The sequence below is a fragment of the Palaemon carinicauda genome, chromosome 35 (assembly GCF_036898095.1).
Source record: "Palaemon carinicauda isolate YSFRI2023 chromosome 35, ASM3689809v2, whole genome shotgun sequence".
Taxonomy (NCBI): domain Eukaryota; kingdom Metazoa; phylum Arthropoda; class Malacostraca; order Decapoda; family Palaemonidae; genus Palaemon; species Palaemon carinicauda.
In genome coordinates, this window is record NC_090759.1 from 57941326 (window position 1) to 57956922 (window position 15597).

Below are 15597 nucleotides of genomic sequence, written 5' to 3' on the forward strand. Positions count from 1 at the left end.
AGAGTGGTGGTATCAGTTTGATATTGTGATGTTTCACTGTAGGTGTAATGGAGGAAGGAGAAGTGGTGGTATCAGTTAATATTGTGACGTTTCACTGGTAGGTGTAGTGATGGACGGAGAAGTGGTGGTATCAGTTGATATTGTGGTTGTCTTACTATTCAGCGTAGTCAAGGAAGGAGAGTTAGTGGTATCAGTTAATATTGTGGATGTTTCACTAGTAGGTGTAATGGAGGAAGGAGAGGTGGTTGTATCAGTGAATATTGTGGACGTTTCACTGGTAGGTGTAGTGATGGAAGGAGAGGTGCTGGTATCAGTGAATATTGTGGATGTTTCAATGGTAGGTGTAGTGATGGAAGGAGATGTGCTGGTATCAGTGAATATTGAGGATGTTTCAATGGTAGGGTACTGATGGAAGGAGAGGTGGTGGTATCAGTCAATATTGTAGACGTTTCACTGGTAGGTGTAGTGGAGGAAGGAGAGTTGGTGGTATCAATTGATATTGTGGATGTTTCACTAGTAGGTGTAATGGAGGAAGGGGAGGTGGTGGAATCAGTTGATATGAGGACGTTTCAATGGTAGGTGTAGTGATGGAAGGAGAGGTGCTGGTATCAGTGAATATTTTGGATGTTTCACTGGTAGGTGTAGTGATGGAAGGAGAGGTGGTGGTATCACTTGATATTGTGGACATTTCACTGGTAGGAGTAGTGATGGAAGGAGAGGTGGTGGTATCAGTTGATATTATGGATGTTTCACTAGTAGGTGTAATAGAGGAAGGAGATGTGGTGGTATCAGTTGATATTGTGGATGTTTCACTAGTAGGTGTAATGGAGGAAGGAGAGGTGGTGGTATCACTTGATATTGTGGATGTTTCATTAGTAGGTGTAATGGAGGAAGGAGAGGTGGTGGTATCACTTGATATTGTGAATGTTTCACTAGTAGGTGTAATGGAGGAAGAAGAGGTGGTGGTATCACCAGTTGATATTGTAGATCGTTCAATAGTAGGTGTGGTGTAAGGAGAAGTGGTGGTATCACTTGATATTGTGGATGTTTCACTGCTAGGTGTAGTGATGGACACAGAAGTGGTGGTATCAGTTGAAATTGTGGTTGTTTTACTATTCAATGTAGTCAAGGAAGGAGAGTTAGTGGTATAAGTTAATATTGTGGATGTTTCAATGTAGGTGTAATGATGGAAGGAGAGGTGGTGGTATCAGTTAATATTGTAGACATTCCACTGGTAGGTGTAGTGATGGAAGGAGAGGTGGTGGTATCAGTTAATATTGTAGACGTTTCACTGGTAGGTGTAATGGAGGAAGGAGAGGTGGTGGTATCAGTTAATATTGTAGGACATTTACTGGTAGGTGTAATGGAGGAAGGAGAGGTGGTGGTATCATTGATATTGTGGATGTTTCACTAGTAGGTGTAATGGAGGTAGGAGAGGTGGTGGTATCACTTAATATTGTGGATGTTACACTGGTAGGTGTAATGGAGGAAGAAGAGGTGGTGGTATCACCAGTTGATATTGTAGATGGTTCACTAGTAGGTGTGTTGGAAGGAGAGGTGGTGGTATCAAATGATGTGGTTGTTTTACTATTCAGTGTAGTAGAGGAAGGAGAGGTGGTGGTATCAGTTGATATTGAGGATGTTTCACTAGTAGGTGTAATGGAGGAAGGAGAGGTGGTGGTATCAGTGAATATTGTGGACGTTTCACTGGTAGGTATAGTGATGTTAGGAGAGGTGCTGGTATCAGTGAATATTGTGGACGTTTCACTGGTGAGTGTAGTGATGGAAGGAGAGGTGCTGCTATCAGTGAATATTGTGGATGTTTCAATGGTAGGTGTAGTGATGGAAGTAGAGGTGGTGGTATCATTTATATTGTAGACGTTTCACTGGTAGGTGTAGTGATGGAGGGAGAGGTGGTGGTATCAGTTAATATTGTAGACGTTTCACTGGTAGGTGTAATGGAGGAAGGAGAGGTGGTGGTATCAGTGAATATTGTGGACGTTTCACTGGCAGGTGTAGTGATGGAAGGAGAGGTGCTGGTATCAGTGAATATTGTGGATGTTTCAATGGTAGGTGTAGTGATGGAAGGAGAGGTGGTGGTATCAGTTAATATTGTAGACGTTTCACTGGTAGGTGTAGTGATGGAAGGAGAGGTGGTGGTATCAGTTAATATTGTAGACATTTCACTGGTAGGTGTAATGGAGGAAGGAGAGGTGGTGGTATCAGTTATATTGTGGACGTTTCACTGGTAGGTGTAATGGAGGAAGGAGAGATGGTGGTATCAGTTAATATTGTGGATGTTTCATTAGTAGGTGTAATGGAGGTAGGAGAGGTGATGGTATCACTTAATATTGTGGATGTTTCACTAGTAGGTGTAATGGAAGAAGAAGAGGTGGTGGTATCACCAGTTGATCTTGTAGATGGTTCACTAGTAGGTTTGGTGGAAGGAGAGGTGGTGGTATCAAATGATGTGGTTGTTTTACTAGTCAGTGTAGTGGAGGAAGGAGAGGTGGTGGTATCAGTTGATATTGAGGATGTTTCACTAGTAGGTGTAATGGAGGAAGGAGAGGTGGTGGTATCAGTGAATATTGTGGACGTTTCACTGGTAGGTGTAGTGATGGAAGGAGAGGTGGTGGTATCAGTTAATATTGTAGACGTTTCACTGGTAGGTGTAGTGATGGAAGGAGAGGTGCTGGTATCAGTTAATATTGTAGACGTTTCACTGGTAGGTGTAGTGATGGAAGGAGAGGTGCTGGTATCAGTTAATATTGTAGACGTTTCACTGGTAGGTGTAGTGATGGAAGGAGAGGTGGTGGTATCAGTTAATATTGTAGACATTTCACTGGTAGATGTAATGGAGGAAGGAGAGGTGGTGGTATCAGTTAATATTGTGGACGTTTCACTGGTAGGTGTAATGGAGGAAGGAGAGATGGTGGTATCAGTTAATATTGTGGATGTTTCACTAGTAGGTGTAATGGAGGTAGAGAGGTGGTGGTATCACTCAATATTGTGGATGTTTCACTAGTAGGTGTAATGGAGGAAGGAGAGGTGGTGGTATCAGTGAATATTGTGGACGTTTCACTGGTAGGTGTAGTGATGGAAGGAGAGGTGGTGGTATCAGTTAATATTGTAGACGTTTCACTGGTAGGTGTAGTGATGGAAGGAGAGGTGGTGGTATCAGTTAATATTGTAGATGTTTCACTGGTAGGTGTAATGTAGGAAGGAGAGGTGGTGGTATCAGTTAATATTGTGGACGTTTCACTGGTAGGTGTAATGGAGGTAGGAAGAGGTGGTGGTATCACTTAATATTGTGGATGTTTCACTAGTAGGTGTAGTGATGGAAGGAGAGGTGCTGGTATCAGTGAATATTGTAGATGTTTCACTGGTAGGTGTAGTGATGGAAGGAGAGGTGCTGGTATCAGTTGATATTGTGGATGTTTCACTAGTAGGTGTAATGGAGTTAGGAGAGGTGGTGGTATCACTTAATATTGTGGATGTTTCACTAGTAGGTGTAATGGAGGAAGAAGAGGTGGTGGTATCACCAGTTGATATTGTAATGGTTCACTAGTAGGTGTGGTGGAAGGAGAGGTGGTGGTATCAAATGATGTTGTGGTTGTTTTACTAGTCAGTGTAGTGGAGGAACGAGAGGTGGTGGTATCAGTTAATATTGTGGACGTTTCACTGGTAGGTGTAATGGAGGAAGGAGAGGTGGTAGTATCAGTTGATATTGTGGATGTTTCACTAGTAGGTGTAATGGAGGTAGGAGAGGTGGTGATATCACTTAATATTGTGGATGTTTCACTAGTAGGTGTAATGGAGGAAGAAGAGGTGGTGGTATCACCAGTTGATATTGTAGATGGTTCACTAGTAGGTGTGGTGGAAGGAGAAGTGGTTGTATCAAATGATGTTGTGGTTGTTTTACTAGTCAGTGTAGTGGAGGAAGGAGAGGTGGTGGTATCAGTTGATATTGAGGATGCTTCACTAGTAGGGTGTAATGGAGGAAGGAGAGGTGGTGGTATCAGTGAATATTGTGGACGTTTCACTGGTAGGTGTAGTGATGGAAGGAGAGGTGGTGGTATCAGTGAATATTGTGGATGTTTCAATGGTAGGTGTAGTGATGGAAGGAGAGGTGCTGGTATCAGTGAATATTGTGGATGTTTCAATGGTAGGTGTAGTGATGGAAGGAGAGGTGGTGGTATCAGTTAATATTGTAGACGTTTCACTGGTAGGTGTAGTGGAGGAAGGAGAGTTGGTGGTATCAATTGATATTGTGGATGTTTCACTAGTAGGTGTAATGGAGGAAGGAGAGGTGGTGGTATCAGTTAATATTGTAGACGTTTCACTGGTAGGTGTAATGGAGGAAAGAGAGGTGGTGGTATCAGTTAATAATGTAGACATTTCACTGGTAGGTGTAATGGAGGAAGGAGAGGTGGTGGTATCAGTTGATATTGTGGATGTTTCACTAATAGGTGTAATGGAGGTAGGAGAGGTGGTGGTATCACTTAATATTGTGGATATTTCACTATTAGGTGTAATGGAGGAAGAAGAGGTGTGGTATCACAAGTTGATATTGTAGATGGTTCACTAGTAGGTTTGGTGGAAGGAGAGGTGGTTGTATCAAATGATGTGGTTGTTTTACTAGTCAGTGTAGTGGAGGAAGGAGAGGTGGTGGTATCAATTGATATTGAGGATGTTTCACTAGTAGGTGTAATAGAGGAAGGAGGTGTGGTGGTATCAGTGAATATTGTGGACGTTTCACTGGTAGGTGTAGTGATGGAAGGAGAGGTGGTGGTATTAGTGAATATTGTGGACGTTTCACTGGTAGGTGTAGTGATGGAAGGAGAGGTGCTGGTATCAGTGAATATTGTGGATGTTTCAATGGTAGGTGTAGTGATGGAAGGAGAGGTGGTGGTATCAGTTAATATTGTAGACGTTTCACTTGTAGGTGTAGTGATGGCAGGATAGGTGGTGGTATCAGTTAATATTATGGACGTTTCACTGGTAGGTGTAATGGAGGAAGGAGAGGTGGTGGTATCAGTTATATTGTGGACGTTTCACTGGTAGGTGTAATGTAGGAAGGAGAGGTGGTGGTATCAGTTGATATTGTGGATGTTTCACTAGTAGGTGTAATGGAGTTAGTAGAGGTGGTGGAATCACTTAATATTGTGGATGTTTCACTAGTAGGTGTAATGGAGGAAGAAGAGGTGGTGGTATTACCAGTTGATAATGTAGATGGTTCACTAGTAGGTGTGGTGGAAGGAGAGGTGGTGGTATCAAATGATGTTGTGGTTTTTATACTAGTCAATGTAGTGGAGGAACGAGAGGTGGTGGTATCAGTTAATATTGTGGACGTTTCACTGGTAGGTGTAATGGAGGAAGGAGAGGTGGTGGTATCAGTTGATATTGTGGATGTTTCACTAGTAGGTGAAATGGAGGAGGAGAGGTGGTGGTATCACTTAATATTGTGGATGTTTCACTAGAAGGTGTAATGGAGGAAGAAGAGGTGGTGGTATCACCAGTTGATATTATAGATGTTCACTAGTAGGTGTGGTGGAAGGAAAGGTGGTGGTATCAAATGATGTTGTGGTTGTTTTACTAGTAGTGTAGTGGAGGAAGGAGAGGTGGTGGTATCAGTTGATATTGAGGATGCTTCACTAGTAGGTGTAATGGAGGAAGGAGAGGTGGTAGTATCAGTGAATATTGTGGACGTTTCACTGGTAGGTGTAGTAGTGGAAGGAGAGGTGGTGGTATCAGTGAATATTGTGGATGTTTCAATGGTAGGTGTAGTGATGGAAGGAGAGGTGCTGGTATCAGTGAAAATTGTGGATGTTTCAATGGTAGGTGTAGTGATGGAAGGAGAGGTGGTGGTATCGGTTAATATTGTAGACGTTTCACTGGTAGGTGTAGTGGAGGAAGGAGAGTTCGTGATATCAATTGATATTGTGGATGTTTCACTAGTAGGTGTAATGGAGGAAGGAGATGTGGTGGTATCAGTTAATATTGTAGACGTTTCACTGGTAGGTGTAATGGAGGAAGGAGAGGTTGTGGTATCAGTTAATATTGTGGACATTTCACTGGTAGGTGTAATGGAGGAAGGAGAGGTGGTGGTATCAGTTGATATTGTGGATGTTTCACTAGTAGGTGTAATGGAGGTAGGAGAGGGTGTGGTATCACTTAATATTGAGGATGTTTCACTATTAGGTGTAATGGAGGAAGAAGAGGTGGTGGTATCACCAGTTGATATTATAGATGGTTCACTAGTAGGTGTGGTGGAAGGAGAGGTGGTGGTATCAAATGATGTGGTTGTTTTACTAGTCAGTGTAGTGGAGGAAGGAGAGGTGGTGGTATCAGTTGATATTGAGGATGTTTCACTAGTAGGTGTAATGGAGGAAGGAGGTGTGGTGGTATCAGTGAATATTGTGGACGTTTCACTGGTAGGTGTAGTGATGGAAGGAGAGGTGGTGGTATCAGTGAATATTGTGGACATTTCACTGGTAGGTGTAGTGATGGAAGGAGAGGTGCTGGTATCAGTGAATATTGTGGATGTTTCAATGGTAGGTGTAGTGATGGAAGGAGAGGTGGTGGTATCAGTTAATATTGTAGACGTTTCACTGGTAGGTGTAGTGATGGAAGGAGAGGTGGTGGTATCAGTTAATATTGTAGACGTTTCACTGGTAGGTGTAATGGAAGAAGGAGAGGTGATGGTATCAGTTAATATTGTGGACGTTTCACTGGTAGGTGTAATGGAGGTAGAAAAATTGGTGGTATCACTTAATATTGTGGATGTTTCACTAGTAGGTGTAGTGATGGAAGGAGAGGTGCTGGTATCAGTGAATATTGTGGATGTTTCAAGGGTAGGTGTAGTGATGGAAGGAGAGGTGGGTGTATCAGTTGATATTATAGACTTTTCACTGGTAGGTGTAGTGATGGAAGGAGAGGTGGTGGTGTCAGTTAATATTTTGGACGTTTCACTGGTAGGTGTAATGGAGGAAGGAGAGGTGGTGGTATCAATTAATATTGTGGATGTTTCACTGGTAGGTGTAATGGAGGAAGGAGAGGTGGTGGTATCAGTTGATATTGTGGATGTTTCACTAGTAGGTGAAATGGAGGTAGGAGAGGTGGTGATATCACTTAATATTGTGGATGTTTCACTAGTAGGTGTAATGGAGGAAGAAGAGGTGGTGGTATCACCAGTTGATATTGTAGATGGTTCACTAGTAGGTGTGGTGGAAGGAGAGGTGGTGGTATCAAACGATATTGTGGTTGTTTTACTAGTCAGTGTCGTGGAGGAAGGAGAGGTGGTGGTATCAGTTGATATTGAGGATGCTTCACTAGTAGGTGTAATAGAGGAAGGAGAGGTGGTGGTATCAGTGAATATTGTGGACGTTTGACTGGTAGGTGTAGTGATGGAAGGAGAGGTGGTGGTATCAGTGAATATTGTGGATGTTTCACTAGTAGGTGTAATGGAGGTAGAAGAGGTGGTGGTATCACTTAATATTGTGGATGCTTCACTAGTAGGTGTAATGGAGGAAGAAGAGGTGGTGGTATCACCAGTTGATCTTGTAGATGGTTCACTAGTAGGTGTGGTGGAAGGAGAGGTGGTGGTATCAAATGATGTTGTGGTTGTTTTACTAGTCAGTGTAGTGGAGGAAGGAGAGGTGGTGGTATCAGTTGATATTGAGGATGTTTCACTAGTAGGTGTAATGGAGGAAGGAGAGGTGGTGGTATCAGTGAATATTGTGGACGTTTCACTGGTAGGTGTAGTGATGGAAGGAGAGGTGGTGGTATCAGTTAATATTGTAGACGTTTCGCTGGTAGGTGTAGTGATGGAAGGAGAGGTGCTGGTATCAGTTAATATTGTAGACGTTTCACTGGTAGGTGTAGTGATGGAAGGAGAGGTGCTGGTATCAGTTAATATTGTAGACGTTTCACTGGTAGGTGTAGTGATGGAAGGAGAGGTGCTGGTATCAGTTAATATTGTGGACATTTCACTGGTAGGTGTAATGGAGGAAGGAGAGATGGTGGTATCAGTTAATATTGTGGATGTTCCACTAGTAGGTGTAATGGAGGTAGGAGAGGTGGTGGTATCACTTAATATTGTGGATGTTTCACTAGTAGGTGTAATGGAGGAAGAAGAGGTGGTGGTATCACCAGTTGATCTTGTAGATGGTTCACTAGTAGGTGTGGTGGAAGGAAAGGTGGTGGTATCAAATGATGTTGTGGTTGTTTTACTAGTCAGTGTAGTGGAGGAAGGAGAGGTGGTGGTATCAGTTGATATTGAGGATGTTTCACTAGTAGGTGTAATGGATGAAGGAGAGGTGGTGGTATCAGTGAATATTGTGGACGTTTCACTGGTAGGTGTAGTGATGGAAGGAGAGGTGGTGGTATCAGTTAATATTGTAGACGTTTCACTGGTAGGTGTAGTGATGGAAGGAGAGGTGGTGGTATCAGTTAATATTGTAGATGTTTCACTGGTAGGTGTAATGGAGGAAGGAGAGGTGGTGGTATCAGTTAATATTGTGGACGTTTCACTGGTAGGTGTAATGGAGGTAGAAGAGGTGGTGGTATCAGTTGAATATTGTGGATGTTTCACTAGTAGGTGTAGTGATGGAAGGAGAGGTGCTGGTATCCGTGAATATTGTGGATGTTTCACTGGTAGGTGTAGTGATGGAAGGAGAGGTGCTGGTATCAGTTGATATTGTGGATGTTTCACTAGTAGGTGTAATGGAGTTAGGAGAGGTGGTGGTATCACTTAATATTGTGGATGTTTCACTAGTAGGTGTAATGGAGGAAGAAGAGGTGGTGGTATCACCAGTTGATAATGTAGATGGTTCACTAGCAGGTGTGGTGGAAGGAGAGGTGGTGGTATCAAATGATGTTTTGGTTGTTTTACTAGTCAGTGTAGTGGAGGAACGAGAGGTGGTGGTATCAGTTAATATTGTGGACGTTTCACTGGTAGGTGTAATGGAAGAAGGAGAGGTGGTGGAATCAGTTGATATTGTGGATGTTTCACTAGTAGGTGTAATGGAGGTAGGAGAGGTGGTGATATCACTTGATATTGTGGATGTTTCACTAGTAGGTGTAATGGAGGAAGAAGAGGTGGTTGGTATCACCAGTTGATATTGTAGATGGTTCACTAGTAGGTGTGGTGGAAGGAGAGGTGGTGGTATCAAATGATGTTGTGGTTGTTTTACTAGTCCGTGTAGTGGAGGAAGGAGAGGTGGTGGTATCAGTTGATATTGAGGATGCTTTACTAGTAGGTGTAATGGAGGAAGGAGAGGTGGTGGTATCAGTGAATATTGTGGACGTTTCACTGGTAGGTGTAGTGATGGAAGGAGAGGTGGTGGTATCAGTGAATATTGTGGATGTTTCAATGGTAGGTGTAGTGATGGAAGGAGAGGTGGTGGTATCAGTTAATATTGTAGACGTTTCACTGGTAGGTGTAGTGGAGGAAGGAGAGTTGGTGGTATCATTGATATTGTGGATGTTTCACTAGTAGGTGTAATGGAGGAAGGAGAGGTGGTGGTATCAGTTAATATTGTAGACGTTTCACTGGTAGGTGTAATGGAGGAAGGAGAGGTGGTGGTATCAGTTAATAATGTGGACATTTCACTGGTAGGTGTAATGGAGGAAGGAGAGGTGGTGGTATCAGTTGATTTTGTGGATGTTTCACTGGTAGGTGTAATGGAGGAAGGAGAGGCTGTGGGATCATTTAATATTATGGATGTTTCGCTAGTAGGTGTAGTGGTGGAAGGAAAGGTGGTGGTATCAGTTAATATTATGGACGTTTCACTGGTAGGTGTAATGGAGGAAAGAGAGGTGGTGGTATCAGTGAATATTGTGGATGTTTCAATGGTAGGTGTAGTGATGGAAGGAGAGGTGGTGGTATCAGTTAATATTGTGGATGTTTCACTAGTAGGTGTAATGGAGGAAGGAGAGGTGGTGGTATCAGTTAATATTGTGGATGTTTCACTAGTAGGTGTAATGGAGGAAGGAGAGGTGGTGGTATCAGTTGATATTGTGGATGTTTCACTAGTAGTGTAATGGAGGAAGGAGAGGTGGTGGTATCACTTAATATTGTGGATGTTTCACTAGTAGGTGTGGAGGAAGGAGAGGTGGTGGTATCACCAGTTGATATTGTAGATGGTTCACTAGTAGGTGTGGAGGAAGGAGAGGTGGTGGTATCAAATGATGTTGTGGTTGTTTTACTAGTAGTGTCGTGGAGGAAGGAGAGGTGGTGGTATCAGTGAATATTGTGGATGTTTCACTAGTAGGTGTAATGAGGAAGGAGAGGTGGTGGTATCAGTGAATATTGTGGATGTTTCACTAGTAGGTGTAGTGATGGAATGAGAGGTGGTGGTATCAGTGAATATTGTGGATGTTTCACTAGTAGGTGTAATGGAGAAAGGAGAGGTGGTGGTATCACTTAATATTGTGGATGTTTCACTAGTAGGTGTAATGGAGGAAGGAGAGGTGGTGGTATCACCAGTTGATCTTGTAGATGTTCACTAGTATGTGTGTTGGAAGGAGAGGTGGTGGTATCAAATGATGTTGTGGTTGTTTTACTAGTAGGTGTAGTGGTGGAAGGAGAGGTGGTGGTATCAGTTGAATATTGAGGACGTTTCACTGGTAGGTGTAATGATGGAAGGAGAGGTGGTGGTATCAGTTAATATTGTAGATGTTTCACTGGTAGGTGTAGTGATGGAAGGAGAGGTGGTGGTATCAGTTAATATTGTAGATGTTTCACTGGTAGGTGTAGTGATGGAAGGAGAGGTGGTGGTATCAGTTAATATTGTGGATGTTTCACTGATAGGTGTAATGGAGGAAGGAGAGGTGGTGGTATCAGTTAATATTGTGGATGTTTCACTGGTAGGTGTAATGGAGGTAGAAGAGGTGGTGGTATCACTTAATATTGTGGATGTTTCACTAGTAGGTGTAGTGATGGAAGGAGAGGTGCTGGTATCAGTGAATATTGTGGAAGTTTCACTGGTAGGTGTAGTGATGGAAGGTGAGGTGCTGGTATCAGTTGATATTGTGGATGTTTCACTAGTAGGTGTAATGGAGTTAGGAGAGGTGGTGGTATCACTTAATATTGTGGATGTTTCACTAGTAGGTGTAATGGAGGAAGAAGAGGTGGTGGTATCACCAGTTGATAATGTAGATGGTTCACAAGTAGGTGTGGTGGAAGGAGAGGTGGTGGTATCAAATGATGTTGTGGTTGTTTTACTAGTCAGTGTAGTGGCGGAACGAGAGGTGGTGGTATCAGTTAATATTGTGGACGTTTCACTGGTAGGTGTAATGGAAGAAGGAGAGGTGGTGGTATCATTTGATATTGTGGATGTTTCACTAGTAGGTGTAATGGAGGTAAGAGAGGTGGTGATATCACCTAATATTGTGGATGTTTCACTAGTAGGTGTAATAGAGGAAGAAGAGGTGTTGGTATCACCAGTTGATATTGTAGATGGTTCTCTAGTAGGTGTGGTGGAAGGAGAGGTGGTTGTATCAAATGATGTTGTGGTTGTTTTACTAGTCAGTGTAGTGGAGGAAGGAGAGGTGGTGGTATCAGTTGATATTGAGGATGCTTTACTAGTAGATGTAATGGAGGAAGGAGAGGTGGTGGTATCAGTGAATATTGTGGACGTTTTACTGGTAGGTGTAGTGATGGAAGGAGAGGTGGTGGTATCAGTGAATATTGTGGATGTTTCAATGGTAGGTGTAGTGATGGAAGGAGAGGTGCTGGTATCAGTGAATATTGTGGATGTTTCATTGGTAGGTGTAGTGATGGAAGGAGAGGTGGTGGTATCAGTTAATATTGTAGACGTTTCACTGGTAGGTGTAGTGGAGGAATGAGAGGTGGTGGTATCACCAGTTGATATTGTAGATGGTTCACTAGTAGGTGTAGTGATGGAAGGAGAGGTGGTGGTATCAGTTAATATTGTAGATGTTTCACTGGTAGGTGTAATGGAGGAAGGAGAGGTGGTGGTATCAGTTAATATTGTGGACGTTTCACTGGTAGGTGTAATGGAGGTAGAAGAGGTGGTGGTATCAGTTGATATTGTGGATGTTTCACTAGTAGGTGTAGTGATGGAAGGAGAGGTGCTGGTATCCGTGAATATTGTGGATGTTTCACTGGTAGGTGTAGTGATGGAAGGAGAGGTGCTGGTATCAGTTGATATTGTGGATGTTTCACTAGTAGGTGTAATGGAGTTAGGAGAGGTGGTGGTATCACTTAATATTGTGGATGTTTCACTAGTAGGTGTAATGGAGGAAGAAGAGGTGGTGGTATCACCAGTTGATAATGTAGATGGTTCACTAGCAGGTGTGGTGGAAGGAGAGGTGGTGGTATCAAATGATGTTGTGGTTGTTTTACTAGTCAGTGTAGTGGAGGAACGAGAGGTGGTGGTATCAGTTAATATTGTGGACGTTTCACTGGTAGGTGTAATGGAGGAAGGAGAGGTGGTAGTATCAGTTGATATTGTGGATGTTTCACTAGTAGGTGTAATGGAGGTAGGAGAGGTGGTGATATCACTTAATATTGTGGATGTTTCACTAGTAGGTGTAATGGAGGAAGAAGAGGTGGTGGTATCACCAGTTGATAATGTAGATGGTTCACTAGCAGGTGTGGTGGAAGGAGAGGTGGTGGTATCAAATGATGTGTGGTTGTTTTACTAGTCAGTGTAGTGGAGGAACGAGAGGTGGTGGTATCAGTTAATATTGTGGACGTTTCACTGGTAGGTGTAATGGAGGAAGGAGAGGTGGTAGTATCAGTTGATATTGTGGATGTTTCACTAGTAGGTGTAATGGAGGTAGGAGAGGTGGTGGTATCACCTAATATTGTGGATGTTTCACTAGTAGGTGTAATAGAGGAAGAAGAGGTGTTGGTATCACCAGTTGATATTGTAGATGGTTCTCTAGTAGGTGTGGTGGAAGGAGAGGTGGTTGTATCAAATGATGTTGTGGTTGTTTTACTAGTCAGTGTAGTGGAGGAAGGAGAGGTGGTGGTATCAGTTGATATTGAGGATGCTTTACTAGTAGATGTAATGGAGGAAGGAGAGGTGGTGGTATCAGTGAATATTGTGGACGTTTTACTGGTAGGTGTAGTGATGGAAGGAGAGGTGGTGGTATCAGTGAATATTGTGGACGTTTCACTGGTAGGTGTAGTGATGGAAGGAGAGGTGGTGGTATCAGTTAATATTGTAGATGTTTCACTGGTAGGTGTAGTGATGGAAGGAGAGGTGGTGGTATCAGTTAATATTGTAGATGTTTCACTGATAAGTGTAATGGAGGAAGGAGAGGTGGTGGTATCAGTTAATATTGTGGATGTTTCACTGGTAGGTGTAATGGAGGTAGAAGAGGTGGTGGTATCACTTAATATTGTGGATGTTTCACTAGTAGGTGTAGTGATGGAAGGAGAGGTGCTGGTATCAGTGAATATTGTGGAAGTTTCACTGGTAGGTGTAGTGATGGAAGGTGAGGTGGTGGTATCAGTTAATATTGTAGACGTTTCACTTGTAGGTGTAGTGATGGCAGGATAGGTGGTGGTATCAGTTAATATTATGGACGTTTCACTGGTAGGTGTAATGGAGGAAGGAGAGGTGGTGGTATCAGTTATTATTGTGGACGTTTCACTGGTAGGTGTAATGTAGGAAGGAGAGGTGGTGGTATCAGTTGATATTGTGGATGTTTCACTAGTAGGTGTAATGGAGTTAGTAGAGGTGGTGGAATCACTTAATATTGTGGATGTTTCACTAGTAGGTGTAATGGAGGAAGAAGAGGTGGTGGTATTACCAGTTGATAATGTAGATGGTTCACTAGTAGGTGTGGTGGAAGGAGAGGTGGTGGTATCAAATGATGTTGTGGTTTTTATACTAGTCAATGTAGTGGAGGAACGAGAGGTGGTGGTATCAGTTAATATTGTGGACGTTTCACTGGTAGGTGTAATGGAGGAAGGAGAGGTGGTGGTATCAGTTGATATTGTGGATGTTTCACTAGTAGGTGAAATGGAGGTAGGAGAGGTGGTGATATCACTTAATATTGTGGATGTTTCACTAGAAGGTGTAATGGAGGAAGAAGAGGTGGTGGTATCACCAGTTGATATTATAGATGGTTCACTAGTAGGTGTGGTGGAAGGAGAGGTGGTGGTATCAGTTGATATTGTGGATGTTTCACTAGTAGGTGTAATGGAGGTGGGAGAGGTGGTGATATCACTTAATATTGTGGATATTTCACTAGTAGGTGTAATGGAGGAAGAAGAGGTGGTGGTATCACCAGTTGATATTGTAGATGGTTCACTAGTAGGTGTGGTGGAAGGAGAGGTGGTTGTATCAAATGATGTTGTGGTTGTTTTACTAGTCAGTGTAGTGGTGGAAGGAGAGGTGGTGGTATCAGTTGATATTGAGGATGTTTCACTAGTAGGTGTAATGGAGGAAGGAGAGGTGCTGGTATCAGTGAATATTGTGGAAGTTTCACTGGTAGGTGTAGTGATGGAAGGTGAGGTGGTGGTATCAGTTAATATTGTAGACGTTTCACTTGTAGGTGTAGTGATGGCAGGATAGGTGGTGGTATCAGTTAATATTATGGACGTTTCACTGGTAGGTGTAATGGAGGAAGGAGAGGTGGTGGTATCAGTTATTATTGTGGACGTTTCACTGGTAGGTGTAATGTAGGAAGGAGAGGTGGTGGTATCAGTTGATATTGTGGATGTTTCACTAGTAGGTGTAATGGAGTTAGTAGAGGTGGTGGAATCACTTAATATTGTGGATGTTTCACTAGTAGGTGTAATGGAGGAAGAAGAGGTGGTGGTATTACCAGTTGATAATGTAGATGGTTCACTAGTAGGTGTGGTGGAAGGAGAGGTGGTGGTATCAAATGATGTTGTGGTTTTTATACTAGTCAATGTAGTGGAGGAAGGAGAGGTGGTGGTATCAGTTAATATTGTGGACGTTTCACTGGTAGGTGTAGTGATGGAAGGAGAGGTGGTGGTATCAGTTAATATTGTAGATGTTTCACTGGTAGGTGTAGTGATGGAAGGAGAGGTGGTGGTATCAGTTAATATTGTAGATGTTTCACTGATAAGTGTAATGGAGGAAGGAGAGGTGGTGGTATCAGTTAATATTGTGGATGTTTCACTGGTAGGTGTAATGGAGGTAGAAGAGGTGGTGGTATCACTTAATATTGTGGATGTTTCACTAGTAGGTGTAGTGATGGAAGGAGAGGTGCTGGTATCAGTGAATATTGTGGAAGTTTCACTGGTAGGTGTAGTGATGGAAGGTGAGGTGGTGGTATCAGTTAATATTGTAGACGTTTCACTTGTAGGTGTAGTGATGGCAGGATAGGTGGTGGTATCAGTTAATATTATGGACGTTTCACTGGTAGGTGTAATGGAGGAAGGAGAGGTGGTGGTATCAGTTATTATTGTGGACGTTTCACTGGTAGGTGTAATGTAGGAAGGAGAGGTGGTGGTATCAGTTGATATTGTGGATGTTTCACTAGTAGGTGTAATGGAGTTAGTAGAGGTGGTGGTATCAGTTAATATTGTGGATGTTTCACTGGTAGGTGTAATGGAGGTAGAAGAGGTGGTGGTATCACCAGTTGATA

At 42.9% G+C, this 15597-nt stretch overlaps 2 protein-coding genes across 2 annotated transcripts; both read left to right on the forward strand.

Moving 5' to 3' along the window:
* The first annotated feature begins 10941 nt into the window (after positions 1-10941).
* On the forward strand, positions 10942-12672 carry LOC137627321 (uncharacterized). Its single transcript, XM_068358405.1, has 2 exons — positions 10942-11653; positions 12257-12672. The coding sequence occupies exons 1-2, from the start codon at positions 10942-10944 to the stop codon at positions 12670-12672; spliced, it is 1128 nt and encodes a 375-aa protein (XP_068214506.1).
* Positions 12673-12800: 128 nt separating this feature from the next.
* Positions 12801-15321, forward strand: LOC137627322 (uncharacterized). Its single transcript, XM_068358406.1, has 4 exons — positions 12801-13091; positions 13647-14081; positions 14667-14951; positions 15316-15321. Exons 1-4 carry the CDS (start codon positions 12801-12803, stop codon positions 15319-15321), a joined length of 1017 nt encoding a protein of 338 aa, XP_068214507.1.
* The last annotated feature ends 276 nt before the right edge of the window (positions 15322-15597 follow it).

What these genes read in the sequence shown, in the direction of transcription:
- LOC137627321 (XM_068358405.1), top strand. Translation starts at nt 10,942, where the DNA reads ATGGAAGGAGAGGTGCTGGTATCAGTGAATATTGTGGAAGTTTCACTG. An exon ending in TGTGGACGTTTTACTGGTAG is followed by an intron (nt 11,654 to 12,256) that starts GTGTAGTGATGG and finishes TTTCACTAGTAG; the next exon opens with GTGTAATGGAGGAAGAAGAG.
- LOC137627322 (XM_068358406.1), top strand. Translation starts at nt 12,801, where the DNA reads ATGGAGGTAGGAGAGGTGGTGGTATCACCTAATATTGTGGATGTTTCA. An exon ending in ATATTGTGGACGTTTTACTG is followed by an intron (nt 13,092 to 13,646) that starts GTAGGTGTAGTG and finishes GGTGTAATGTAG; the next exon opens with GAAGGAGAGGTGGTGGTATC. An exon ending in TGGAGGAAGAAGAGGTGGTG is followed by an intron (nt 14,082 to 14,666) that starts GTATCACCAGTT and finishes GGTGTAATGTAG; the next exon opens with GAAGGAGAGGTGGTGGTATC.